Raw genomic sequence first — 26,671 nt, forward strand, 5'->3', positions numbered from 1 at the left:
GTTTGTGTGTGTGTGTGTGTCTGTGTGCGCATGTGTGTGGTCCCTATAAAGTCCACATGAAGTCTTAAGACTATATGATCAGATGTCAATATATATTGCAGGGCTCTCAAGTTTTGAACTGAGTTCAGGGATTTTGTCGGCGGGGGGGGGGTGGTATATTAATATGTGACTGCATACAAATGTGTCCACAGATACGGTGACTAATGTATGATAGTAAGCATTATTAGCCCTTAACACTAATATTTAGAAACACCACTGCCTCAAAAGGATATTGGCCTAAGCAACACCAGTAGAGGCATATACTTTTCCCTGAACTTTTAAACGTTGCAAACATGCAAAAACATAATTATATATTTATGTGGCATTCTCTGCTCAGTCTGCTAAATGTAAATGTAAATGTAAATGCATTCAGTCCAATGCTTAAAATATATCTGTGGCATTCAGTAGGCCAATGCTGTGGGAAAGTGTGTAAAGTATGAACAAGTGTTTCTTTCTGTTCAATAGATAGAACTTTATCAATCCCCTGTAGGAGAAATTTGTTAATGTTTGTCCCTATAAAACAATAATGGTAAAAAAATAAATACAAAACATGACGGTAACTCTAAAGTTAAACCGTCCAATCTGAAGGCTCTACTTAACCACTCCCCCTACTCACTTCCACCAATGCAAAGCGAAGAGAACTGAGTGTGGAACTACTGGGCGTAGCCTAACTAGTTTGTGAACGACCCAGAGGAACGCAACGCAAATACAACGTGAACATGTATTAGGCCTTAATAAAATCCAGGACGATTTAAAAATTTCGCCCGGACACTTTTTTTTTAAAAGTGTCTCAAAAAGAGGGCATGTCCGGGCAAAAGAGGACGTCTGCTCACGCTACGTACAGGGAACCCATTTGATTCCTACCTGTTCCACTGTTAAATAGCGGCGCAAGTTGGTGGGTGCTATCCTGGTAATTTCTCTGAGAAATACGAAGTGTGGCGTGCGAGCGTGTGCATGGGTTGAATTGCGTGTGTCTCATGCCGAATGCGTGAGACTTGAGAGCCCTGATATTGTCAATATATTGACATCAGATTCATCCGAACATATTAAACCACCTTTTGACAGTATTGCAAACTGTTTTTGATATCCTGTACATCTTTTCAGATGTTGTCAACCCTTAGGGTGGTGGCATCGACAAACATTTTGACAAAAGATTTGAAGTTTATTTCTTGTTGATTCATCAGGTCTTTAAAAAAAGATTTTTGTTGCTCAAGCAACTCATGCAAAGTGGTTAATGTCAGAGATTCCTCATCTTGTTGGGCTGTTTTTTGGCCCATGTTGACGGATTGATTTGACAGCAAAAGTAATTCAATAAAACGCCTTTAAAACGCCTAGCCTGGGCCTGGTGGTAGCTGGAGCCTGGGACTGATGGTAGCTGGAGCCTGGGCCTGGTGGCAGCTGGCTGCTGCTGGGACTGATGGTAGCTGGAGCCAGGGACTGGTGGTAGCTGGAGCCAGGGACTGGTGGTAGCTGGAGCCAGGGACTGGTGGTAGCTGGAGCCTGGACCTGGTGGTAGCTGGAGCCTGGGACTGATGGTAGCTGGAGCCTGGGCCTGGTGGTAGCTGGAGCCAGGGACTGGTGGTATCTGGAGCCTGGGACTGGTGGTAGCTGGAGCCTGGGACTGATGGTAGCTGGAGCCTGGGCCTGGTGGTAGCTGGAGCCTGGGACTGATGGTAGCTGGAGCCTGGGACTGGTGGTAGCTGGAGCCTGGGCCTGATGGTAGCTGACTGCTGCTGGGCCTGGTGGTAGCTGGAGCCTGGGCCTGGTGGTAGCTGGAGCCTGGGCCTGGTGGTAGCTGGAGCCTGGGCCTGGTGGTAGCTGGCTTAAGCTTGACCCTGGTGGTAGCTGGAGCCTGGGCCTGGTGGTAGCTGGCTTAAGCTTGAGCCTGGTGGTAGCTGGCTTCAGTTGGAGCCAGAGCCTGATGGTAGCTGGCTGCTGCTGGGCCTGGTGGTAACTGGTCACTGCTGTAGCCTGGGCCTGGTAGAAGCCGGGGCTAGCTAGCAGCTAGCAGGCAAACCGGCAAGGCTGATTGAGGATAGTGAGAAACTTAACCCACCAAAAATCAAAAGATGTGAGAACCATCCCAGATCTTTGAGTAGATAGAATTTACGTCCAAGTTGTTCAAAAGTAGATGTATACAAAACTAATTCAAAACCAAATTGCTGCAGAACTTTTAGCATCAGAGAGGGATTGAAGTGAAGTGGTCCATCAGATTGAAGTGATCCATCATTTTGGTGAAAAAACGTTAACACAAAATAGAACTAAATGCTGATGTGTGTCTACAGGCGTACTAATGAAACCCTGTCTCAGTAGTCCTGTTTATGTGGACTCTCTCGCTCTTCATCCGCATGAAGAATGGCTGAGTTTATCGTTTGATTCAAGATAAGACATTAGAATGAAGCGGTCACCTGACCAGCCCTCTGATCTCTGAGAAGGAGGAGGAAGAGGAGGAGGAGGAAGAGGACATCAGGAGAGGAGGAGGAGGAGGAGGAGGATGACATCAGGAGAGGAGGAGGAGGAAGAGGAGGAGGACATCAGGAGAGGAGGAGAAGGAAGAGGAGGAGGAGGAGGAGGAGGACCATGGGGAGGAGGAGGAGGACCTGAGTGACAGGACCTTGTGCTAAATATGCTGTTCTGTACCAAACTCAATTACAACAAGTGATCACAGTTCACACACCTTGCTGCGCTGAGTTAGAATTAGGTTAACCTAGCAATTTCACTATTTATCCAAGATATATCTACTGTTGGTATCATGGCAACAGTCATATTTACTCGTAAATTGCAACATTTTGGGAGTAAGGAAAGGAATTGTAAGGAAACACATTTAAACAAATGAGAAAAACTGTATTTGTCCCTCCATTGATTGTGTTCCTGTTGGTTCTACGGTGAAGCAGTGAATCAGTGACTGAGTGTCTCTACAGAGACACTTAGTCACTGATGCAGCTCCTTCTTACCCCCTCAACCCTCTCACTGATACAGCATGGAGGGTCTACGGGCTGTCTGAACTATCAAGTGTCTCTTTGTTTTTCTCTGTCTGAGCTTTTGGACATCGGAGCTCTCCGTCTGACTCCACATTACTGGGTGGAGTCATGGAAGAGCAGCCTATAGGAGGCTAGTCTTAGAGGAGTATGAACTGGGAGGGGAACTGGTCCAACTGCTTGGTTCACAGCATCATTACCTTGTTATGAGTCAGACGGAGGAACAGAGGAAGAAGACTAAGGTACTGTACTCAAGTCTGATTCCTGATATATCATAAATATCTATCACTTCTATATCATCAATAGGAAGATTGCTCTTTTTATGTAAACACGTACTGTAAAAAACATTATTAAATGTGTCAAGTAAATTAACAAATGTTTAAACTGTAGTGTGCGTGAAACCTCTCACTGTTATGAAGTTAATCCGTCACACTGCTGTTCGTCAGAATTAAACTTCTATTTTCTTATTAGAAAATGTTGCAGATTCTAAAAATATACAGTTATATATGTATTGTTATGTTGTTAATATTATTGTTATTGAGTATTATTATTATTATGAGATGCGTAGAATACAATATACAGTTGTATTTGCATCATAGTGAGTCATATTATTATTAGTCAGGAAGACGACTTGGTTAGTGAGGGTGTTTAAAGATCATCTTGTTCTTGGTCTTGTTTTCTGTGGGCCCGCATCAGTCGGTTGTGGTGTCATGCGACATGAGGGACTCCATATATGGTCCTGTCCTTCAGAGTATGATTTCCGCCTTGTGAACTTGATCTTGATCAGACACATTTGAAGACTTTAGAGACCTTCTGAGTGGAATGATGAATAGTTATTAAATAGTTATTAATTAATAGTGATTAAATAGTTATTGGAAACATCTGGGCAGCATCTCCACATCTTTCCCCTTATTTAGAATTAGAGGGTCTTCTAGGAAAGACCACCCTGCCTTTCATCCTAATTAAAGAGCCAGCCCCCTGGGGCCGACAGTAAGCAGCTTACATAAAACAGAGTAAACCAATGCTGAACTGCCGTATAAACAATATTGAGTTGTGTTTGTGTCCAGGTCTCCAGTCTACTATGTATGAGGAGAGAGAGGAGAGGGGTCCTACCCATGGGCGTCAGTTTGGTATAAAATGTGCTGTGGACAGAGACGCATTCGGAAGTGTATTTTCAGAAGTGCTGGGTACAATGAAGATGCACTCTTTTTACTCTCTTTAGTGTTGGTAATGAAAGGTTCTGAAAGACGAAAAACGTTTCCAAAAAGCATCAGACATATGACCCACTATGCTCTGCTCCATGTATCCAATGTTGACAACGTGACATGCCATGGCTAAGCTACCAACATAAACAAGAGGAGCTAGGAAAGGAAATTAACTACGTGTTTAAGTTCAGAAGGGGCAAACGTGTGGCTACACACAGTACTACAAAAGTCGTCAAGATTGAAAAAGAAAAAGATATTTGTTGCACAGCTGAACGCTGTATCACATCATGAGCTGGCTGTTCTCCATTCACAAAAAGGCATTCTGATCAAACCTCATGCACTCCCCCCACATTTATTCCAGAATTCTAGCAAAGCAAGAATGACCAAAAGTCACTTTGTGTCAACAAGAGACCGACTCCACCGACTATCAATTGCAAGTTAAAACAGCCGATCACTTGAGTGCAAAAAATACAAAAGACCTTGCCACAGCACCAGCAAATCTTAAGCAATAAATATCGCGTCTTACCTTTATTTATGTGGCCAGTGTTGTGCCTGAACGCGTTAATTGAACGACAGTTCATGAACTCGTTCATATTTTGGGCGAACGTGAACTAGACTGTATGACTGTCTGATGAACGTTACTGTGAACTCGTTCATTCTGGTGTCTGTGGACAGCACCCTCACTCGTTTTAACTTCGTTCAATAGGGGGGTTATTTATTTATCAACACAGCGGATGCGCGCGCAGAACGCCGTGTTGTTTGACCGGTTGCCATGGTTATCTCTGTGTGGTTAATTTGCAGTTGCGGTGTTGCCATCTTACTGTTACATTAAACTGTAATCAGAAAATGCGGTTATATGCTATAGACCCTATATTATCTGTCGTATAAAGGCTGGGCCAAATTTCAAATTATAAATATGTACACGTTATGTTGAAAGTATAGAACGTCGTGATTCCCATTAAAACGAATGGCGCAGTGATTATTCTTTAAAACGAGAGCTGTTAAATTGTGAAAAATGAATTAAACTGTAATCAGACAACGCGGTTATATGCTATAGACCCTAGTGTTAGCCGCAAACGGAAAGGGGGGCTGTTTACGTTTGGTTGTAGTCTTTTCGCTCGGTTCTCCGTCCCAACAGTAGTGCTAAAACCGAGCGAAAAGACTACAACCAAACGTGAACACCCCCCCTTTCCGTTTCTGGTCAACGAGCAATGAGTCTTCCAACAGAAATCAATGGGATTTACAAAATGCGCTAAATGTGCAATAAAACACGATAGAAACTGTATTTCGCTACGATACTTGATTCAACCACTCTATTTCATCCTAGACAAACCAGAAAGGGGGCTCAATATTCAAAATACCGGAAAAAAATAATAGCTCACAGCAACGTATTGAAAAAAAGAACTATGAACTAGTTCATTTTTTGGAACTGTGAACTTAGTTCAAATTTTTGAATTTTGGACGTTTAACTGAACTAATTCATTTTAAAATTTGTGACCTGAACTTTGAACTAATAGTTAGTTCAACAGGTTATCGTTCTGATACTGTCCATGGTACTAGCAACCTGCTCTGGTGCTTTTTATATGTATTCAGGCTAAAATGACTTGATTGTCTGATGCCTCATCATTGCAACCCAGCAAAAGAGTATTGGTATTATACAAAAAAATAACTTCACAGTGTGTCTTTTTACAATGTATTTGTTATCATTCGTAGCTTTGATCAACAGAGAAATTCTTCGCCAAAGTCGTTGACGTCGCTTAGCAACTGAATACGCTGGGGTTGATAAGTTACCGGACTGCGGAGTGATACAGATGACGTGAATCTGTAGAGGCGAAAAATCCACTTTCCTTGACAGCGGACAAATATGCTGGACGTGAGCATTCCATTGCATTGAGAAGAGCCGTGTAATAAGTAAGGGATAATCACCGAGAGGCAGGGCAATAAACAGTTTGACATGCCCGGCTTGTGAACAGCTAACCTTGGATGTGTGCGATGCGATGTGTTTTGGATTGTCGGTGCCGTTAAAGTAGCATTTATAAAAGTTTACTACTTACGGCACCGACAATCCAAAACCCAAGTGGAATCTAGATGGAAAAAGTGTGTAGTTCAAAACGTGAGCAGCGTTTACTTCTTCGCCACCTAGAGAGTTTCCTATGTACGATCATTCAAAAAACCCATGTTATTTCCCATAGACATTTGACCAATGGAACCGGAGCCAGGGAGGCGGGACTTATTCGTCAGAGGTCTATTCATACTTTTATGAATTGAGAAGAGCTGTATAATAAACAAAAATGATTGACAGCTGAACGTTGGGAAGGCCCATGCAAGTGAATGGAGCAGTCTACAGCATTGAGAAGAGCCGTGTAATAATCCATAATGATTTTAATAATCAATTTTCTTCAAAAAAAAATTTAAAAAAAGAAATGCGGCATAAATTGGTAAAAAACACTTCAGAGGAATTAAAAGAACTAGTACACAAATTTAACATAACCAAGTGCAAGACATCCTGCACATGAGACCAAGTGTATAACATTCTGCACATCACAATAACTGTGCAGTATGAGTGGGAGGGGGTCAAAACTTACTCAAGTTTTTTTTTTTTACAAGTGGGTACAAAATGAATCTTGACGAAAACTGGTGGGGACGCGTCCCCAGAAGAATCGACACCTATGTGTGTGTGTGTGTGTGTGTGTGTGTGTGTGTGTGTGTGTGTGTGTGTGTGTGTGTGTGTGTGTGTGTGTGTGTGTGTGTGTGTGTGTGTGTGTGTGTGTGTCTTTAAGAGAATAGCGAGCCGGTGCGTGTTTAAAAGTAGCCCAAGAGAGCGGGATAAAAAAAACAATCTGGCACGACTGCCTGAACGTCCTCCAAAAGGAGCCCAATGTGGCGGGAAAAACTGCCCAATCTGGCAACACTGCTGAGCGTCCTCACGCTCCAGCGTCAACGTAAATCAATGAGATCAACTGAAAAAGGATGCCGGTATGAAACAACTGTGATTCTGATAAAGTTTAAATGATATCACAATTCCGTCTGGATATTATTGAAGATACAAGTGTGTAGTCAATGGGAGGACGGCAGAGCCGTCCTCCCATTGACTTCCAAGTTAAAAAAAGATAGTATTTTAAAAGTAGAAAATATTTTTAAAAAAAAGAAGCGCGCTGAAAAGGAGGGGCCCCACACTGATAGCTATATATTACTAATATATTAATAAAGCTTAACCAACTTTATTGTATTGGTCCTATGAGGAATGGTTCATATTGGGATAGGCAGAAGCACAGTTTAATAACAATTAGTTAAATTACATGTCATTAACTTTTATATTAACATTTAGTTTGTCAATAAACATTTAACATTTAAATGATGTAAGACAAAACTGTTAATTAGTGCCAAAAATACATTTGGTTAACTACTAACAAATATTAATACAAGATTACTTAATAGATTGTTTTCTATTTGTTAAAACAGATTGTATGCAAACAACAAATATTTAATTAATGATGAAAAAACTATTAACTTGTGCCAAATAGATATTTTGTAACAATTAACAAATATTAACAAAGGGTAAGGTAATGACTAGTTTGCTATTTGTTATGGCACATTATTATAAAGTGTTACCAAATTTTCTTCTCCTTCAAAGTAAAAGTGTTTCATTTTTTTCCTTCCTTCGCAGTTATATTTTGATACTTTGAGAGTCCCAGGATTTCATCACAGACGATACCAAGTACAGCATTACTTTGTACCCTGGAGGTCATACTTAACTTGTACTATTCAGCCCTCAGTATGTCGATCAGCACTGGGACCTGGTGGTTTATACCTTGATATGGACTTTATTAAACTGTTGCTCTTTCTTAGCATATCACTTCATCAGTTATGGTGCCTTGCCCTGACGGAGGCCTTAGGAGCATAAAGCATTTACACGTAGTTAGCTGTTGTTCAAAGTCTCTTTCCTCATTTGATCTGTCTTCCCTGAGGAGCCTAGCAGCTCAATCGTTACTCTCTGAACCTTTAGAACTGTGGTTCTAAAGGTTGGTGTTCTGTCTCGCTTCTTGCACTTCTCTGTGATTTTTTCCGTCCTTGCATTTGTGCTCTTATATTTCCATTCTACACGGGCAGCACACTTTTCGTCACGGAAAAGCTAAGGTACCGTTTGCTGAATTCATGTTTTCTTCAGATGACCAGTGATGCATTCTTACTGTAATAATATATTCTTACTAAATTAATCTATTTCCAGTCCTAGTTTGGTGTTTCCAAGTTTGTTTTGTAAAGGAGATGCTGATGCTGAGAGAACCTGTTGTAATGAAGGAATATGGGACATAACAAAAATAACTAGTTTAACCGTGTTGAGGGCGTTTATATACAGATCTTCTGGTACGGGAACCGGAAAGAACAACCTTCTTGGAAAATGACTAGGACTCAAACATAAAGGATTTTTAATTGTACTGAAAGGATAAGTTTAAACCATCTCATGGCCAGTATTAGTCTGTACTTTAGTGAGTTTAGTCAGTTTGGTTGTGTTATGGAATTTTATTGAGAAAATTAGTTAATTATTGATGGTTTATGGTTTACCGGTTTAGTACACTGATTGTCCTTATAATTAAATAATTACATAGATAGCGATAATGTGTGTATATCTAGACATAGATAGTGTATGTGTATGTGTCGATCAGACAGGAGGAGGATAGGAAGTCTTCACTGCACTAATTTCACATTCGGAACATGTAGTTTTGTCCTGGTCTCCAGTCTACTATGGAGGAGGAGAGAGAGGAGGGGGCCCAACCTCTAAAACCACTCCAGAGCCAGAGAAAAGCTAAGAGGTAAGAAAATGATCTCTCACTCTTTGTAACTGTTGTCCATCTCAGAGCTCCGCAGTGATATCTCAGGACTCCATCATTTGTCTGAGTAAAAAGTGTGTGTTGTGTTGAAGCCCAGAGCAGCAGGAGAGAGCAGACTCCCCTGGACCCAGCTGTGTCTCCATGAAGAGCGACTGGTCTATGGAGCATCCTCTTGTCCAATTTAAAGATGGAAATCAGTCTATTGAAAAGAGGTAAGGATTTTTCAGAGATTATAAAACTATAGAATCTCTCAGACATCCATGGTATTCTTGTTAATCCTGGTTCTTGTTTTACTAGAAGAGTCCAGCATGAGAGAGCTGACTCTCCTGGACCCAGCTGTGTCTCCATGAAGAGCGACTGGTCTATGCAACGTCCTCCTGACTTTAAAGATGGAAGCCCTTCCAGAGAGGAAGGGTAAGGATTTGTCAAAGATAATAAAGATACAGCATCTATGAAAATTCCAAAAAATCCAGGTTCACATTTCTCTAGAACAGGGGTTTCAAACTCGCGGCCCAGGGGCCAATTGAGGCCCGCAGGATGATATTTTGTGGCCCCCTACTTGAGATCAAATTTTAGTATTAGTGCGGCCCGCGTGTTGTTGTCAAACGCACATTTTTGCTAAGTGGCTTGCCACGCTTTTTTTATCACTTGTGATAGGGTGACCAGACAGTCCCAATTTTGAGTTGCGTGTCCTGAGTCCCGACAAAAACCAAAGGACGCTAAAATTTCCCGGTTACCACCAACCACTATGAAATTCCCATGTTTTCAGCGATAACATAGCCAACGTGATCTAATTATAGCCCGATCATTATCTTAGATTGGGTCAGTTGTGCTCCTTTTTTGTGTGGAATAATTGATGCGGCCCAGCCTGACCCAGACTCTACCTCCGGCAATCCCCAGGTAAGTTGAGTTTGAGACCCCTGCTCTAGAAAGAGGCAGGAGAGAGCAGACTCACCTGGACCCAGCTGTGTCTCCATTAAGAGTGACTGGTCTATGAAATGTCCTCCTGACCTTAAAGATGCACGCCCCTCCAGAGAGGAGAGGAAGGAGTTTCCAACAAACTAGTAGTTTATTCAGGAAATATTTTTATTAAAAAGATCCATTGTGTCTGTGTGTGTGTGTGTGTGTGTGTGGGGGGGGGGGGGGGGGTGTGTGTGTGTGTGTGTGTGTGTCTTTGTGTGTGTGTGTGTGTGTGTGTGTGTGTGCTTGTTCTCCATAGGCCACCCCAGGAAAGGTCAAAGGTTACCAGTGCTGAATCTGTACAGCAGCATCAAGCAGAGTTGATCAAGGTGTGTAAATGAGTAAGGGGGGGGGGGAGGTGAGGACGATTCCAAGGGCCAATCACTGACAGGGGCCACTCAGAGAACAATAATATTATTATCAATATTATTATAAAAATTGTTATTATTATCATCATCATAATCAAGTTAATATTTCAAGTAAAAATTGCATCTATTAAAACATAACATTTGAAACAAACAAGGAGTTTGTTTATCCATGTTTGGCTAAATGTTCAGTATAGTAATTATATTTCACCCCTCCCTCTTTATTGCATGATTCAGCCTTGCGTGGATCCAGTTTTCAGCACAGAGTTTTCCAAGCAGTTTGTTGTAAGCAGAACAGACGGAGAACAGACTAGATCACGTCGTCGTTGAAGAAGAAGTTGGGGCATTGGAAACAGAAAGCTGAGAGGGAGGAAAAAGGGCAGACAGTTGGTCACCCAGTTTATCCTAAGAAAAGGTTTTATTTATTCACCTTCCTTTGGTGCCCATTAACATGGAGCTACCTAGTGAATCATATAATCTTATATCAATTATATAGTTCTTCATCAAACATGAAATTCATGAATATGAACCAATAAATAAGGGAAACAGGTGGGATGAACCGGGAAGTCTGTTTGCTGAGGAAGTTTGCAGCAGCACGGCCTACACTCATTTTCTTCTACTTTACTACGATACAGCCAGGGTAGGTGCGTGAATAGTGACCCCTAGTGGTTAGAGCCAGCGCAGCCTTGCCAGCAAACATTGACTGGCAAACATAAAATACCACCGAATTTGAATGAATTTCTCAAAGCAGATTTTTTAGGAAAGCCTTTTTGCCAGAAAGAAAAGTAATGAGAGGTGCCACTCATGAACCTCTGACATTCATCAATGGTCAATGACAGCAGGCTAAGTATTGGGTAATTAACACTAGGCTACACTAGAGCTACCAGTCTATCAAACTACAGGTGGTCAAATGGGTTTTCTAGGCTGGTGGGTGGGCTAGATTGGAGGCCCAATATATTCTTTCATAAGGCCCACAATCTCTAGCGGTACCCCTGTCCCTACATGGGCATTATAAGCATCTCTTGTAGAGCTAATAGTCTCCAGGCTTCGCTCTTTAGACCAGCGAGACGTTAATCTAGGACAGATGCTTCTGATGTCCTCAGTTAGTTCAAAGTAAATTCCTCCTTGATGTTTCTTTTGTTCCAGAGGGCTGAGGAGAACGCACACGCTTTTCTAGACAAGGAGCTGAAGAAGCTCTGGAGCGATCTTTTCTCAGATTACCCACAATGCTCGGAGAGTCAGAGGGAGGAGGAGGAGGTGGATGTTAAGAACGAGGAACAGAGGAGGCGCGCAATAGAGGGAGTGGTAGACATCACAAAGCTCTGCCTGATGGAGATGAACCAGGAGGAATTGGCCTACACACTGGGGAGTGGTAAGAGACTCTTATTTTGAAAATACTGAAAGAATATTCTTATTTTGAAAGCAGATCAGTTTTATATTAGTATTTTCAAAAGACAACATACAGTTATTTTTAAAACCATCAATCATTTTATTTTGCAGAGCAGTATAGCACACTTATTTTGTTCATACTAAAGTAGATCATGGAAGATTTCTAAACATTTAACTTTTCCATGTGGAGAAATATTTCTTCTTGGAGGTTAAATGGTTTGTTCGAGACATGTAGGGTTATTGTGGGGGTATCAGGTTAAATGCTTTGATCCAGATATGGAGGGTTATTGTGGGTCAATCAGGTTAAAGAATGTTAAACATTATACTGTAGAACAATAGCAGAATAACATTTACAGTACTTCTGTCATTACACCAGTCATATTGCTTGGAAATATGTATAGTATGTGTCTTCTGGTTTGTGATTTAGGAGCTGTTGCTGTCCAGTGCATACGCAAACTCAAGTCTCATCTGAAGAAGAAGTTCCAGCGTGTGTTTGAGGGAATCGATAGAGCAGGAAAGCAGAGACCTCTGAATGAGATCTTTACAGAGCTCTTCATCACAGAGGGAGGCAGTGGAGACGTCAACAAGGAACATGAGGTCAGGCTGATTGAAAAAGCCTCCAGGAAGCCAGCCAATGAGGAAATACCAATCAGATGTGAAGACATCTTTAAACCCTTACCTGGACAAGATAAACCAATTAGAACAATAATGACGACTGGAGTCGCCGGCATTGGTAAAACCGTCTTAACACATAAGTTCACACTGGACTGGGCTGAGGGCAAAGCCAACCACGAAATAGACTTCACATTTCTCCTCACTTTCAGAGAGCTGAATTTACTGAAAGGGAAAGATTTAAGCTTGGTGGAACTTCTTCATCAGTTTTCTGTTGAAACCAATGAAGCAGGAATCTACAGATACGACCATGACCAAGTAGTCTTCATCTTGGATGGTCTTGATGAGTGTCGACTTCATCTGGACTTCCAGAACAACCCGATCTGGACTGATATCACAGAGCAAACCTCAGTGGACGTGCTGCTGACAAACATCATCAGGGGAGTCCTGCTTCCCTTCGCTCGCATCTGGATAACCACACGCCCTGCGGCAGCCAATCAGATCCCTGCTGAGTGTATTGACATGGTGACAGAGGTGAGAGGGTTCACTGACCCACAGAAGGAGGACTACTTCAGGAAGAGATTCAGAGAGGGGACACTGGCCAGCAAAGTGATCTCTCACGTCAAGAAATCTCGAAGCCTCCACATCATGTGTCACATCCCAGTCTTCTGTTGGATCACTGCTACAGTTCTGGAGGACTTCTTCAAAACATCCCAGAGAGGAGAAGAGGTGCCCAAGACCATGACTCAGATGTACAGCCACTTCCTGAGGGTTCAGTCCATACAAGGGGACAGGAAGTATCATCGGAGAGCTGAAACTGATCCACACTGGAGTTCGGAGAGCAGGGAGATCATTGTTTCTCTGGGGAAACTGGCTTTTAACCAGCTGGAGAAAGGCAAGCTGATCTTCTATGAGGCAGACTTGGCAGAGTGTAGCATCAATATCAGAGCAGCCTCAGTGTATTCAGGAGTGTTCACCCAGATCTTTAAAGAGGAGTGTGGGGTGTACCAGGACAAGGTGTTCTGCTTTGTCCATCTGAGCATCCAGGAGTTTCTGGCTGCCCTTTATGTACTTCAGTCTTACTTCAACACTGGTGTCATTCTGATCTCAGAAGATCAGCCAACCTCAAGGGAAGATGAACTCCTCCTCCTCTACCAGAGTGCTGTGGACAAGGCCTTACAGAGTGAGAACGGACACCTGGACTTGTTCCTCCGCTTCCTCCTTGGTCTCTCTCTAGAGACCAATCAGATTCTCCTAAAAGATCTGCTGGGACCAAGAGGAAGTACGTCAATGGGCAATCTAACTAAAAAAGTTCTGCCAGGACAGACAGGAAAAAGGCCAAGGAGCAATTTCCAAATAGCCCATTACATCAAGGAGAAGATAGGTGGAGATTTCTCTCAAGAGAGAAGCATCAATCTGTTCCACTGTCTGAATGAGCTGAATGACCGTTCTCTGGTGGAGGACATCGAACAGTACCTGACATCAGGAAGTATCTCCACAGAATCTCTCTCCTCTGCTCAGTGGTCAGCTCTGGTCTTCATCTTACTGACCTCAGAAGAGGAGCTGGATGTATTTTACCTGAAGAAATACTCTGCTTCTGAGGAGGGTCTTCTGGGGCTTCTGCCAGTGATCAAAGCCTCCAAAACATCTCTGTAGGTTCACTAATGAATTGTATTACAATATGCACAACACAGTATACATATTACTAGAATATAAAAGTTAAAATAACATATGAAACCAATCTGTAGGCATACTTAGAACATGTTTTACGATGCACACAAGACAATATACAAGCTACTATAAAAGTAACATTATGATTGTTTTCAGAACTACAAAACAACTGTTATTTTTATTGTTGTTGGTATCAACATTTAACAGCTAATAATTAACTAACATTTAAAGATATCATGCATAATAATTAGTTAAACTATAGGAAAAGTCTAATAAAACACTTAATCACAGTTCCTAACATGATCGGTTTATTGTGTGTGAAGGCTGAATGGCTGCAAACTGTCAGAGAGATGCTGTGAAGCTCTGGCCTCAGTTCTCAGCTCCAACTCCTCTAGTCTGAGAGAGCTGGACCTGCGTTCCAATGATCTGAAGGATTCAGGAGTGAAGCTGCTCTCTGCTGGACTGGGGAATCCACACTGTGCACTGGAAAATCTCTGGTTAGTGCAAACAGTTACACCACAATGTTCCATTTCAGAGGACTTTTTACTTCTGCCACCTGGTTTTAGAATTGCTCCTGAATGACGTCAAACTATATCAGCTAATAACTCAGTACCTTTGATGACCACATTTATTAGAGTGGTGACATTGGACATATTACACCTTGTTGTTTATGTGGGATGTCAAAATGAAAAGTTGAAAAGTAATCCCAAAGTTGCCATTGCAACTTTTCAATTATAAACACAAAATGTAATGATAGTGCACTCCCACAATTCCCTGTTATTGGGACATTGGTAGTTAAATGTGACATATTATACCTCCAGGTTTGAGTGATTAGCCGTTACAAGCCGTTTTACAAATCTGCCTCTTCTGACATCACAAGTGGGCGTGTCCACTTAGATATATGAAGGATAGATGAGCAACGTTTGCTACAGTCCACTTGGTAGGCTGGTATACTGATCTATACAGCACACATCTAAGTGGACACGCACACTTGTGATGTCAGAAGAGGCAGATTTTCAAAACGGCTTATAGTGCTAATCACACTCACACCCGGTGTTATAATATGTCACCTTTATAGAAGTAGCAGTATTTGCATCCATCAAAGTTTATAGGTCAAAATAAACTAAATATATAATTTCTCACAAGTCACCGATTTCTATTTTTAGTTACCATGACTGTATAAGGTCTTATAATGTTATAATTTTTTACATATATTCTTTAGATATATTTTATCTTCAGAAATACAATTTAAGACATAAATACAAAAGGTCAAACATTTTAAGCTGTAGAAATACAGAGCAATATGTAGAAATACAGAGCAACATAAAACTATCAAATATATAGAAATACAGGCAACATAAAACGACTTAATATGTAGAAATACAGAACTAAACGATTGAATATGTTGAAATACAGAACATAAAACGATTTAATATGTAGAAATCCATAGGAACATAAAACTTTTGAATATGTAGAAATAAAGATCAACACAAAGCGATTGAATATGTAGGAATACAGAAAAACGTAAAACCATTGAATATGAAGAGATGCAGAAGCCCAGAGGGGTTTAATAGTCGTCCTTGATTTTGAAGCCCGGTAAAAGTGTCTGAAGACGGGAATGGCAAGTGCCCTAGTTTTTTCTAAATGTGCCTAAGCAATATGATTGGATTCAAAACTCAAAATAAAAGGTTGAATTAATGAATCAATGGTCTTAAAGAAGGAAGCCTAGAGATTGATTGATAGTTGAAGGCCCTCCTTAGCTCCGCAGCCCTCTGCTTCGTTAGGTCTGACTCTGCTCACACGGAGTCCAAGATCCCTACAAGGCCGTCAGGCGACTGCTGATGGAAGTTTGAATGTCCACAAGTTTGAATGTCCAGCAACCGCAGCAAGCCCATGGTCCCTATACTACGCCACAAACAACCGAAGGCTCTGTAATCCCTGTATTGGGCGCGCATCTTTTCACACCATGCAAAATGAAGAAGATCCGCGACTTATTATAGCAAATAATACGATTGCTTACCTGAATGAGGACATCAGAAGGCTTTCCGCTGAGCTGCGAAGCAAAGAGTCCCTGTCGGCCAGTTATATGGGTTTGGCCGCTGACCAGAACCAGAAGATTGCTTCCTTAAATACAGCTATCCAGGACAATTTTGTCTGGGACTCCTCCGCCTGTCCTCGGCCTTCCACCTGCTCCACTCCCGACCGTCTTCCCTCCTGGACTGAAGTGGTGATCTGAGGGCGAAAGAGAGGCCCGGACAGGGCCTCACCTCCTCGCCTGAGCCTCTCCAACCAGTATGCGTCAGGTGACACTCCTGCTCCATCAGCCGATGCCTCTGCTCTTCCAGCGCACTCCAAACCAGGTCCATCCCCGAGTTCGACGCCTGCAGACACTGCTGCTCTACAGCCACAGGTGACTAACAGTGCCGGGGAGTACCTGCTAAGCTGATGTGGGTCAAACTCTACGCTTTGAACCGCGTACGGAGACCTCTGCATCACACCGCAGGATCCTAAAGGGGGCCGTGCTGAGACGCTCCGGTGGGCATCCTCGTTCGGCCCTGGTGGTGATTCATCCCCCAGGTTCCCACGCAGATGGCTCTGCTCCTCACTCGTCAGCCCAGTCCTGCAATGTGGATCCTACGCCTAGCGGGGTGGATCCAGTCCCCACGGTGACAGCCTCACTAGGAATATCTGTTCTTTCAATGCCACTACAAATTGCTTTCCTAGAGCCAAAGTCATATCCATCCTGAACAAACTTCCAGAGCTTATTAGTTCCCTTCCATCCTCCATTCATCGGGTGATAGTCCACGCAGGTTGCAATGACATGGCCCGTCTGCAAACTGAACTGAGAAAGCGGGATTTTGGCGACCTCTTCTCTTTCTTACAAAGCTGCGGGAAGTCTGTTTTTGTCAGTGGTCCCCTGCCAACCATGTCCCAACGCCCCGAGCGTTTTAGCAGACTCCTCAATCTCAATACATGGCTTCAGTACACCTGCAAAGTTCATAACTTTGCTTTTATGGATAACATCATCTGTTTTGGAACCGCCCTTCTCTCTTCAGCACTGATGGAATCCACCCGAACATTTTGGGTAGCTTGGTGCTAGCTGTTAATATACAGCATTCCGTACAATCTGCTCCACACAACGATCCACATGATTGACTGTTTAGGCGACACACCCCCACAGAGTCTTCTTCCACAACTCTGCTCATCTCTGCACATCAGAACACTGCCTCCCCAAGCAGCCCCCCCTACAGGCCTCACCCAACACTACGTTCAAAGGACACATTCCCTATACGGACCATTATTACTGACAGCGCCTGCTGTCCACCCCGCACATCTAGCCTGCACACTAGGAGGGGAGGAAGATGCGGAGTGGATCCTAGTCTGCTACGGCCCATCAAAATGACCTGTAGGCCTTCTCCATCTGGCACCGTGGAGCTCACTCTGTGATTGCCACTTATCAATGCCAGATCAATAGCAAATAAGACATTCCTCCTAAATGATATCTTCACGTCCAGGAACTTGGATTTTATGTTTCTGACAGAGACCTGGCTTCACGCTGGTGAGATTAAAGCATTTGCTGAACTTCTTCCTGCTGACTGTTCATTCATCAGCACCCCGCGGATTACTGGGAAAGGTGGAGGGCTGGCATCAGTTTTTAAATCCAGCTTCTGCTGCCGTCAAACCCCGTCCAACAGCTTCTCTAGCTTTGAGCTGCAACTCTTTGAGATACACTTTCAACCTCCTGTTCTATGTGCTGTGATCTACCGTCCCCCAAAGTTTAATAAGGATAATAATAATTATCCAGGACTTTTATGACTTTGTGGCAGGAATTGTCTTGAACACAGATCGCTTATAAATTATAGCCGATTATAATATCCATGGGTGTTGTGACTCCCGGCCGCTGGTTAAAGACTTCTTGAATCTCATTGACTCTTTTAACCTCACACAGTCCGTTACTGTCCCCATGCATGAAAAGGGTCATACACTGGACCTTGTCTTGTCTCATGCCTTAAATGTGTGTATTAGAGAAATTTGTTACGCGCCGATCTCAGACCATTTACCTGTGTTGTTCACTGTGACTCTGCCTTGCGCTCGGGATTCAACGTGCTGAATCCTTTGACTGCGTCACAATTTTCCGTTGCCTTTACTGACTCTATGCTCCCAACAAGTGACTTGTACAATGCATCTGCTGAGGAGATAGTCTGTTTTTTTAATACTACCTGTACTAATTTCCTGGACACTATTGCACCCTTCAATGACAGACGCCCTAAACCTGTCGCTGAGCCGTGGCTAAATGATTACACTCGCACTCTTAGACACACATGTAGGCGTGCTGCCATGTCTCCCTTGGGATTTTAAGAGACGAGTTTAACTGAATACCAGAAAGCCATTAAATCTGCGAAAACACAATTCATTTCCAACCATCTCATAAATCCCTGTAACTCTCCTGTTGTTGTGCCATCACTCACTTTATATGAACAATTTCTTGCATTTTTATTGATAAAATCACTGCAATCGGGTGTTCACCTCCTCTGTCCACCGTAAATCCAGCTGTGTCTCCTGTATGCCCTACTGTCTTTAAGCAGTTTGACCCAGTGTCACTCTCAAAAAATTGAGACCGTCACAATATCCTTTAGACAGTATTCCTGCAAGATTACTGAAAGACTTGTCTAACACTGTTGGCCCATACGTTTTAACATTAATAAACATCTGTCTTGCCTCAGGCTGTGTTCCAACTGCTTTTAAACATGCTATAGTTCAGCCCCTTGTCAAAAAACACAACCTTGACCCCTCTGTTCTCTCCAGTTTTAGGCCCATATCTAAGCTTCCCTTCCTTTCTAAAGTGTTAGAAAAAGTGGTTTTAGAACAACTGCAGCTACACCTGGATCTTAATGGCATAACAGAAAAGTTTGGGTTTAAATCACGCCACAGCACAGAAACTGCACTTTTAAAAATCTTTAATGATCTTCTCTTACCTGTTGACTCGGGGAGCTCTGCTGCGGTCCTGCTTTTAGACTTCACTGATGCCTTCGACACAGTCGATCACCAGATTATTTTATCCCGCCTGGAACTGTGTGTTGGTATTACTGGAAATGTCCTAAAATGGTTCAAGTCGTATCTGTCAGAGAGAACTTTCTCTGTTCACCTAGGCCAGTACTCCTCAGCTGCAGCCCCACTTGCCTGCCGGGTCCCTCAAGGCTCTATCTTAGCTCCAATTCTTTTTGCTTTATATTTGCTTCCACTAGGTTCCATTTTTGAAAAACACAACATTTCTTTCCATTATTTCGCAGACGACTTACACGTCTACCTGCCGTTAAAATCAAATAAGGATTCCACAAATGCATTGTTAAATTGTCTGAAAGATGTAAAAACCTGGTTGAAACTTAATTTCCTCACACTAAACAATAAGAAAACTGAGATAATTGTTTTTGGTAAATCTGAACTACTTGATGACATTGACAGTGTCCTTGGTCCCTTTGCCTCCTACAGCCGCCCTTTTGTTAGAAACCTCAGAGTTATTTTTGACAATGGTTTTAAATTTGACAAGCAAATAAGCTCAGTCGTCAAGACAAGCTTCTTCCAGCTGCAACTCCTAGCTAATGTAAAGCCTTATCTCCCTCCAAAGGACTTTGAGAGTGTCATTTACTTGTTCATTGTGTCCCGTTAAGATTACTGCAAATCTCTCTATTTTGGTGTGGACCAATGTCTGCTCTGTCGCCTGCAGCTGGTAGAAAATGCTTCTGCACGTCTCCTTACTGGGAAAAGGCGATATGATCACATTACCCCTGTTCTGGCCTCTCTTCACTGGCTTCCTGTAGTTTTTAGAATCAAGTTCAAAATTTTGTTGTTTGCTTTTAAATCTTTACGTAGGCTGGCACCTCAATATATGTCAGAGTTGCTCTGCATTCATGCTCCAGTTAGAGAATTACGGTCAGCTCGGCAGTTGCTGCTGGATGTACCTAGGTGCAGACTAAAAACAAAAAGTGACAGATCCTTCGCTGTGGCTGCTCCCAATCTCTGGAACAGTCTTCCCCTGAGTCTGAGAACTGCCCAGTCCATTAACCAGTTTAAAACGCTGCTAAAGACTCACTATTATGCATTGGCCTTTAACACAAATTAACCTTTTTTTTTTTTTCTGCTTTGTTGCTGTTTTTGCTGTTGTTGTGTATCTTAGGCCTATTTGTTGTTTGCATTGTACAGCACTTTGGTCAACTATTGTTGTTTTTGTGCTATATAAATAAACTTGACTTGACTTGACAATCATCTCCTTGAGCTCACTTCCCTGATCCCTGATAGCAGCGAGGAGAGCCGATGTGCTATCATCACTGGACGTACTCCCCTCCAGTGTGGGCCCCATAGCGGCCCTGTGCTGTTCGTTAGCTACACCATGTTTCTCCTGTGAGCTAGTTGGATCTTTTAAGCACTTTAAATCTCCGTTCCTAACATGTTCTGTTTATTGTATTTTAAGGCTGAATGGCTGTAAGCTGTCAGAGAGATGCTGTGAAGCTCTGGCCTCAGTTCTCAGCTCCAGCTCCTCTAGTCTGAGAGAGCTGGACCTGAGTACCAATGATCTGAAGGATTCAGGAGTGAAGCTGCTCTCTGCTGGACTGGGGAGTCCACACTGTACACTGGAAACTCTCAGGTCAGTTTTACTCAATGTGCAAACAGTTACACCACAAGGTTCAATATCAGATGACTTTTCAAACAATTACTTCCCCATGGTTTGAGAATAATTCTAAATGACGTCAGAATATATAATCTAATAACTCAGTACTTTTGATGACCACATGAATTTGAGTGGTACCATTGGACATACTACACCTTGTTGTTTATGTTTGATGCGAAAATGAAAAGTTGATAAGTAATCCTAAAACTCGGGCCCCATACACTGCACGACCGAGGGTTGCCTTTAATTTAACTCCACACACTAAACACACACCTTACACCCCACACCCACGACTACCTTGGTGGCGGTGGCGCTTCCCCCAGGCCTCCCAGGATCCTTTGCGGCACCCGGACACGGCTACCACGGCCGTGATCACCACAATATAGCATCCTATATTGCATAGGAACAACTCAACATTTTTTTATTTCTTTGTTGTCATGACTGTATAAGGTTTTGGTTATGTTATAATATTTTACATATATTTTTTTAATTATTTTATCTTCAGAATTTCCATTTAGGACATGGAAATACAGAACAACATGTAGAAATACAGATCAACATGATCAAATATGTAGAAATACAGGACAAAATAAAACGATTGAATATCGAAGTTATAATGATATAAATAACTTATCTGTAGGCACACATATAACATGTTTTACAATGCAAACAACACAATGTACATACTACTATAAAAGAAATATTACGATACAGTTTTCAGAAATACAGAACTGTTATCATTATTGTTGTTAGTATCAACAATTTACACCTAATATAAATAACATTTGAAGATCAAATGTATTTATAAAACTATCAGAAAAGTTGAATAAAACATTTAATCACAGTTCCTAACATGTTCCTTTTTATTTTATGCGGAGGCTGAATGGCTGTAAGCTGTCAAAGAGATGCTGTGAAGCTCTGGCCTCAGTTCTCAGCTCCAACTCCTCTAGTCTGAGAGAGCTGGACCTGAGTACCAATGATCTGAAGGATTCAGGAGTGAAGCTGCTCTCTGCTGGACTGGGGAGTCCACACTGCACACTGGAAACTCTCAGGTCAGGATTAGGGTTAAATGTGTCTTTGGGTCTGTTTAAAATGTAGGGAGGATCCAGGACTAGGTGGGCTGTGATCTAAAAGAACAAACGACACGTGTCTAAGATCCATCCAGATCATTTGTAGGCTAGGGTCAACGTGTCAGTGGACCACAGATGGGAGGATGAGAGGCCAGAGGAGGAACAGAACTTTAGAGGACGAGGATTTCAGGAAGATTTAAAAATGTTGTTAGTTTGAAGGGGAGTTGTTTGTTTTTGCAGTCTTGTTAACTGCTAGTCTGTTATGAGTTTACAGGTTATTCTAGCTGACATAATTCTGGCCAGCTGATGTGAGGGTGAGGAGTTGCTCTCCTGCTAACTTCTAGCATGTTATGTATGTTATATGTTATGTAACTCTGGCCAGCTGATGTGAGGGTTAGGGTTAGGGGTTGCTGTCTCTATGTTACGCAAGGGATAATGTATAGAACGCCAGTCATTATCAGGAATATAAGCTTATTTTCGATAATGACCGGCGACGTTCTACACATTATCCCGCTTATTACATGGCTACTTGCCAAAAGGAAAAAACAACTAAGCAGAGAAATAGTGTGCGAAAGACGTTGACGTCGCTTAGCAACCAAAGATGCTGGGGTTGACAAGTTACCGGACTACTTGCGGAGTGATACCAAAGATGTTATTAGAGGCAAAAAATCCTTCGTTTTCCTTGACAGCAGTCAATTATACTTAGCAACAGAAGTTGTGAAGGTCCCATGCAAGTGAACCGAGCGTTCCACGGCATTGAGAAGACCCGTGTTACAAGGATGTATATGTTATATGTTATGTAACTCTGAGGAGTTGTCTTTAATGTAGACATGGTGATGAGGCTCTAGCCGGGCTGTGATATGAATATAATCATAAAGGTTTTCATATGGAATGAATACTTTATTAACCTTTTGACTTTAGTTAACTGAACTATTCTCATCCAGATCTAATAAATAAAATGTGTGTGTGTGTGTGTGTGTGTGTGCGTGTGCATGTGTGTGTGTGTGTGTGCATGTGTGTCTGTGTGTAGGTTGTCTGGCTGTGTGATCACAGAGGAAGGCTGTGCTTCTCTGGCCTCCGCTCTGAGCTCCAACCCCTCCCATCTGAGAGAGCTGGACCTGAGCTACAATCACCCAGGAGACTCAGGAGCTACGCTGCTCTCTGCTGGACTGGAGGATCCAGGCTGGAGACTGGACACTCTCAGGTATGGAGAGGACGGCTCACCACTCAGGGACAGTGTCTGCTACAAGGATTCAATCCGCTGCTAGAAGAAGTGGTTTGAAAAGGCAGCTGTAACTTATGTTGTGTAGAAAGTGATGAGACAGCAGATGATGAAAGCGAATGTTTCAACATGCTGCTCTCACTTTGTTTCCCCCCCCAGTGTGGAGCACGGTGGAGTATGGAGGCTGAAACCAGCTCTAAAGAAGTGTAAGTGTCTGTTTGATTCATCACAACACACACTAACTATTGAGATGGAAAGTCCATCCATACAGCAGGAGGTAACATCTGTTCATTTAGATCCTTCTGGGAATGAAGATGATGGTTGACATGTATGTTACATATGTAAAAATGTAAACGATCACAATCACAATTAATCCTACATGTATCAAATCCAATAGGTATTATGATTGTTATTTATTCATGGTGATTAATATTGGTAGTATTGATATAATTATTATTGGACATGAACATATCTTGCTACTATAATAGCCGGCCTGTCGCACCAGTTACTCAAGTTGGTCAGTGCTCATGTGCCAAGCAGCCTGCAGCTCACATACACACACACAGCATGCGCGAACACACACATACACTGAATGCACGCACGCGCGCACGCACGCATACACACACGCGCGCGCTGACACAGACGTTTCAAGACAAAGGCAGCGCAGGACACCGCATACACACACACCGCGCACACGCACGCACACACATGCACGCCAAGCGGACTGAAGCTCACACACACAGCAAGCGCGAACCCACACATACATCGCACGCACGCACGCATATACACACCACATACACACACACACACGCAGACGCGCACGAACACACACGCGCGCTCTGACGCAGACGTTTCAAAACAAAGGCAGCACAGGACACCGCATACACACAAACCGCATGCGACAATGGCAAGATCGATCCCGCATCCCACAATGTCTTGCGATATTGATATCGACCCCTCCCCCTTCCGTCTTTTTTAACGGCGTCGCCGTCGACCAATTCTCCCAGGTAAGACGTTCTGTCTATAGACTGTAGAAATTATGATAAAATAAGTGAAAAGACAATTACTCGCATAGACAAGCAACGGCAGGTCGTTCATTTTTTCATACAAAAAACGTTAAATTCAAACATCGCGCCGACCGGCATATGAACACACAAGTCACGTGATCTTAAAGAGACAGTGTCCCTATAACATAAAACATGTCAATAACACAGTATGGTGAATTATGTCTATAGAGTCCACCACGAGACTACACTTTGTTGCTCAAAATTAATATTACATTTGAGCAGCATAGTTATGCTGCTCAAATGCAACATAACTATGTTACACTTGTGCAACATAGTTAGTTATCCTTTCACACACAAATGTGTGAAAACGGCTTATAAGTAGAAAATGATTATGCTTGCTTCATAACGTATGGAGGAAATTATTATGCTTGCTTCATTACGTAATAGGTGAACCAAAATGTTATATGTTGTAACATTATAGGCAAAATGTTATTGTATTATGCGCTCAGAAATTTGTTACATTATCGACTGGGGTTCCCACATTATTACTATGGGTTTAATTACAACTAGAGGTTGAGCGCGCGCGTGCGGATACTCTAGTCATAATGATAATGATACTAACATTAGTAATAATAGTAGTTGTGTGTTTATTGTATGTTCTATTAGAAAAACTAGTATTATCATTGTTGTGATTATTATTATGATTTTCATACATTATCATTGTTATTACGATGATTATCTTTATTTGTAATATTGTTATAATTAGGTCTATAAATAATATTAAACGGTTATGTTATTACGTAACCATTTACGCATTTTCTGAAGGAAATGCATTTCCTAGTTTCATTCATTACTATCATTATTACATTAGACATAACACCATAATAATCAGGATACTATTAATCATAATTATATGTGTATAATATATTAAAAAATGGACATCATGAATAATACCATTATCTTGTTGCTATTATAATTATTATTTTTATAATTATTATAATTATTTTAGACATTAGACATAGCACATCATATTCATAATAACAATTTTATAATGATACACATATTTCATCTACGATTTCAACTAGAATACCATTATTATCTTTAGGGGTGATGCTGTTTGTTATAATAATAATAATAATAATAATAATGATGATGATTATGATGATTAATTAGTAATAATGTTTTAGCAGTCTAATCATGTCTTTCTCCCGTCAGATGCCTGTGAACTCACACTGGACCCAAACACAGCCCACAGAGAACTCTCTCTGTCTGAGAACAACAGAAAGGTGATGCCGGTTGAAGAGAATCAGTCGTATCCTGATCACCCAGAGAGATTTGACTCCTGGAAACAGGTGTTGTGCAGAGAGAATCTGACTGGCCGTTGCTACTGGGAGGTAGAGTGGAAAGGAGAGGTTTACATAGGAGTGGCATACAGAGGAATCACAAGGAGAGGAGCGGGGAATGACAGCGGGCTGGGATGGAACAGCAAGACCTGGAGTCTTGTTTCTCGTGATGGTGGTTACAGTGCCTTTCACAAAGGTAGTCGAACAAACATACCTCTTCCCCCCCCTCACTCTAACAGAGTAGGAGTGTATCTGGACCGGCCTGCTGGCTCTCTGTCCTTCTACAGAGTGTCCCCAGGTGGAGGAGGGTCCTCAGACACACTGACACACATCCACACCTTCCAGTCCACCTTCACCCAGGAGTTCCTCCACCCTGGGTTCAGTTTTCGTAACCTAGGGTCCTTAGTGTATCTGTGTCCATTGTAGTTACACACACACACACACACACACACACACACTCACACACACACAGACCCATAGAAACACACACACACGCACGCACACATATAAACACAAACATAAAACATATACACACACACACACATACACACACACGTATACAGACATAATCACACACAGACCAGTGGCGGCTGGTAAAAAAAATGGTGGGGCTGTAGAGACAGCTGGCGATCCCAAATCATTCACAAAATCGAAAATTCACTTAAATCCGCTCCAATTGAACTTAAATGACATTATCAAATAGAATGACACATTATCATTCATACCAAATGTACTCTTGAGGGAGTTGTATTGACTTACTCAGTGTGGGTTTAATATTAACGTATGGAACACCACAGATTTGGGAATTGAGGTTTTCCTATTGTAAACAGGCTTTCACTTACTGCAATTGTAATCAGGCAGTCCCGTACTGCAATTGTAATCAGGCAGTCCCTTACTGCAATTGTAATCAGGCTGTCACTTACTGCAATTGTAATCAGGCTGTCACATACTGCAATTGTAATTGAATGTATGTGGAAATATATACAAATATGAATTCTGCAAATGTAAATGTAATTGAATGTAAAGTAGGTGGAAGTATATAAAATATATATTCTGATATGAATGTTGACAGTCACTTACTGCAAAAGCCAAACCTTTCAAAATCACAATAACAAATTAAAAATAATAAAAAAGTTAAAAATATTTTTTGCACAGGAACTTTGCTCGTCTAGCCTTCTGAGTGGCAAATCTCTCAATGACCCTTGTTCTGAAATCTGGAATGTCCCGCGTGAGTTTTTTCTCTATAGAGAGCATAGCTAGAGCGTTGAGGCGATCTTGTTTCATAGTGTTCCTATGGAATGTTTTTATTCTCTT

General features: G+C 42.1%; 1 protein-coding gene across 2 annotated transcripts; it reads left to right on the plus strand.

Annotated features, from left to right (window-relative positions):
• Nucleotides 1-7,302: 7,302 nt before the first annotated feature.
• On the plus strand, nucleotides 7,303-26,414 carry LOC307088402 (protein NLRC3-like). 2 transcript variants are annotated; one of them, XM_079754290.1, is made up of 12 exons: nucleotides 7,303-9,033; nucleotides 9,144-9,263; nucleotides 9,349-9,465; nucleotides 10,271-10,340; nucleotides 11,523-11,748; nucleotides 12,193-14,029; nucleotides 14,372-14,545; nucleotides 20,518-20,691; nucleotides 21,594-21,767; nucleotides 22,816-22,989; nucleotides 23,167-23,213; nucleotides 25,230-26,414. In XM_079754290.1, exons 1-12 carry the CDS (start codon nucleotides 8,966-8,968, stop codon nucleotides 25,781-25,783), a joined length of 3,735 nt encoding a protein of 1,244 aa, XP_079610416.1. In that variant the 5' UTR covers nucleotides 7,303-8,965; the 3' UTR covers nucleotides 25,784-26,414. The 2 variants fall into 2 exon arrangements, with proteins under 2 accessions (XP_079610416.1, XP_079610417.1); XM_079754291.1 differs by lacking the exons at nucleotides 14,372-14,545; nucleotides 20,518-20,691.
• Nucleotides 26,415-26,671: the final 257 nt, after the last annotated feature.

This window comes from Pollachius pollachius, assembly GCF_949987615.1.
Source record: "Pollachius pollachius genome assembly, chromosome: 17".
Lineage (NCBI taxonomy): Eukaryota > Metazoa > Chordata > Actinopteri > Gadiformes > Gadidae > Pollachius > Pollachius pollachius.

Bases quoted from the DNA above. Each gene is read 5' to 3' on its own strand.
- LOC307088402 (XM_079754290.1), top strand. From the start codon at position 8,966: ATGGAGGAGGAGAGAGAGGAGGGGGCCCAACCTCTAAAACCACTCCAG. The intron at 9,034-9,143 runs GTAAGAAAATGA...GTTGTGTTGAAG, and splicing joins AGCCAGAGAAAAGCTAAGAG to CCCAGAGCAGCAGGAGAGAG. The intron at 14,546-20,517 runs GTTAGTGCAAAC...TTGTATTTTAAG, and splicing joins TGTGCACTGGAAAATCTCTG to GCTGAATGGCTGTAAGCTGT.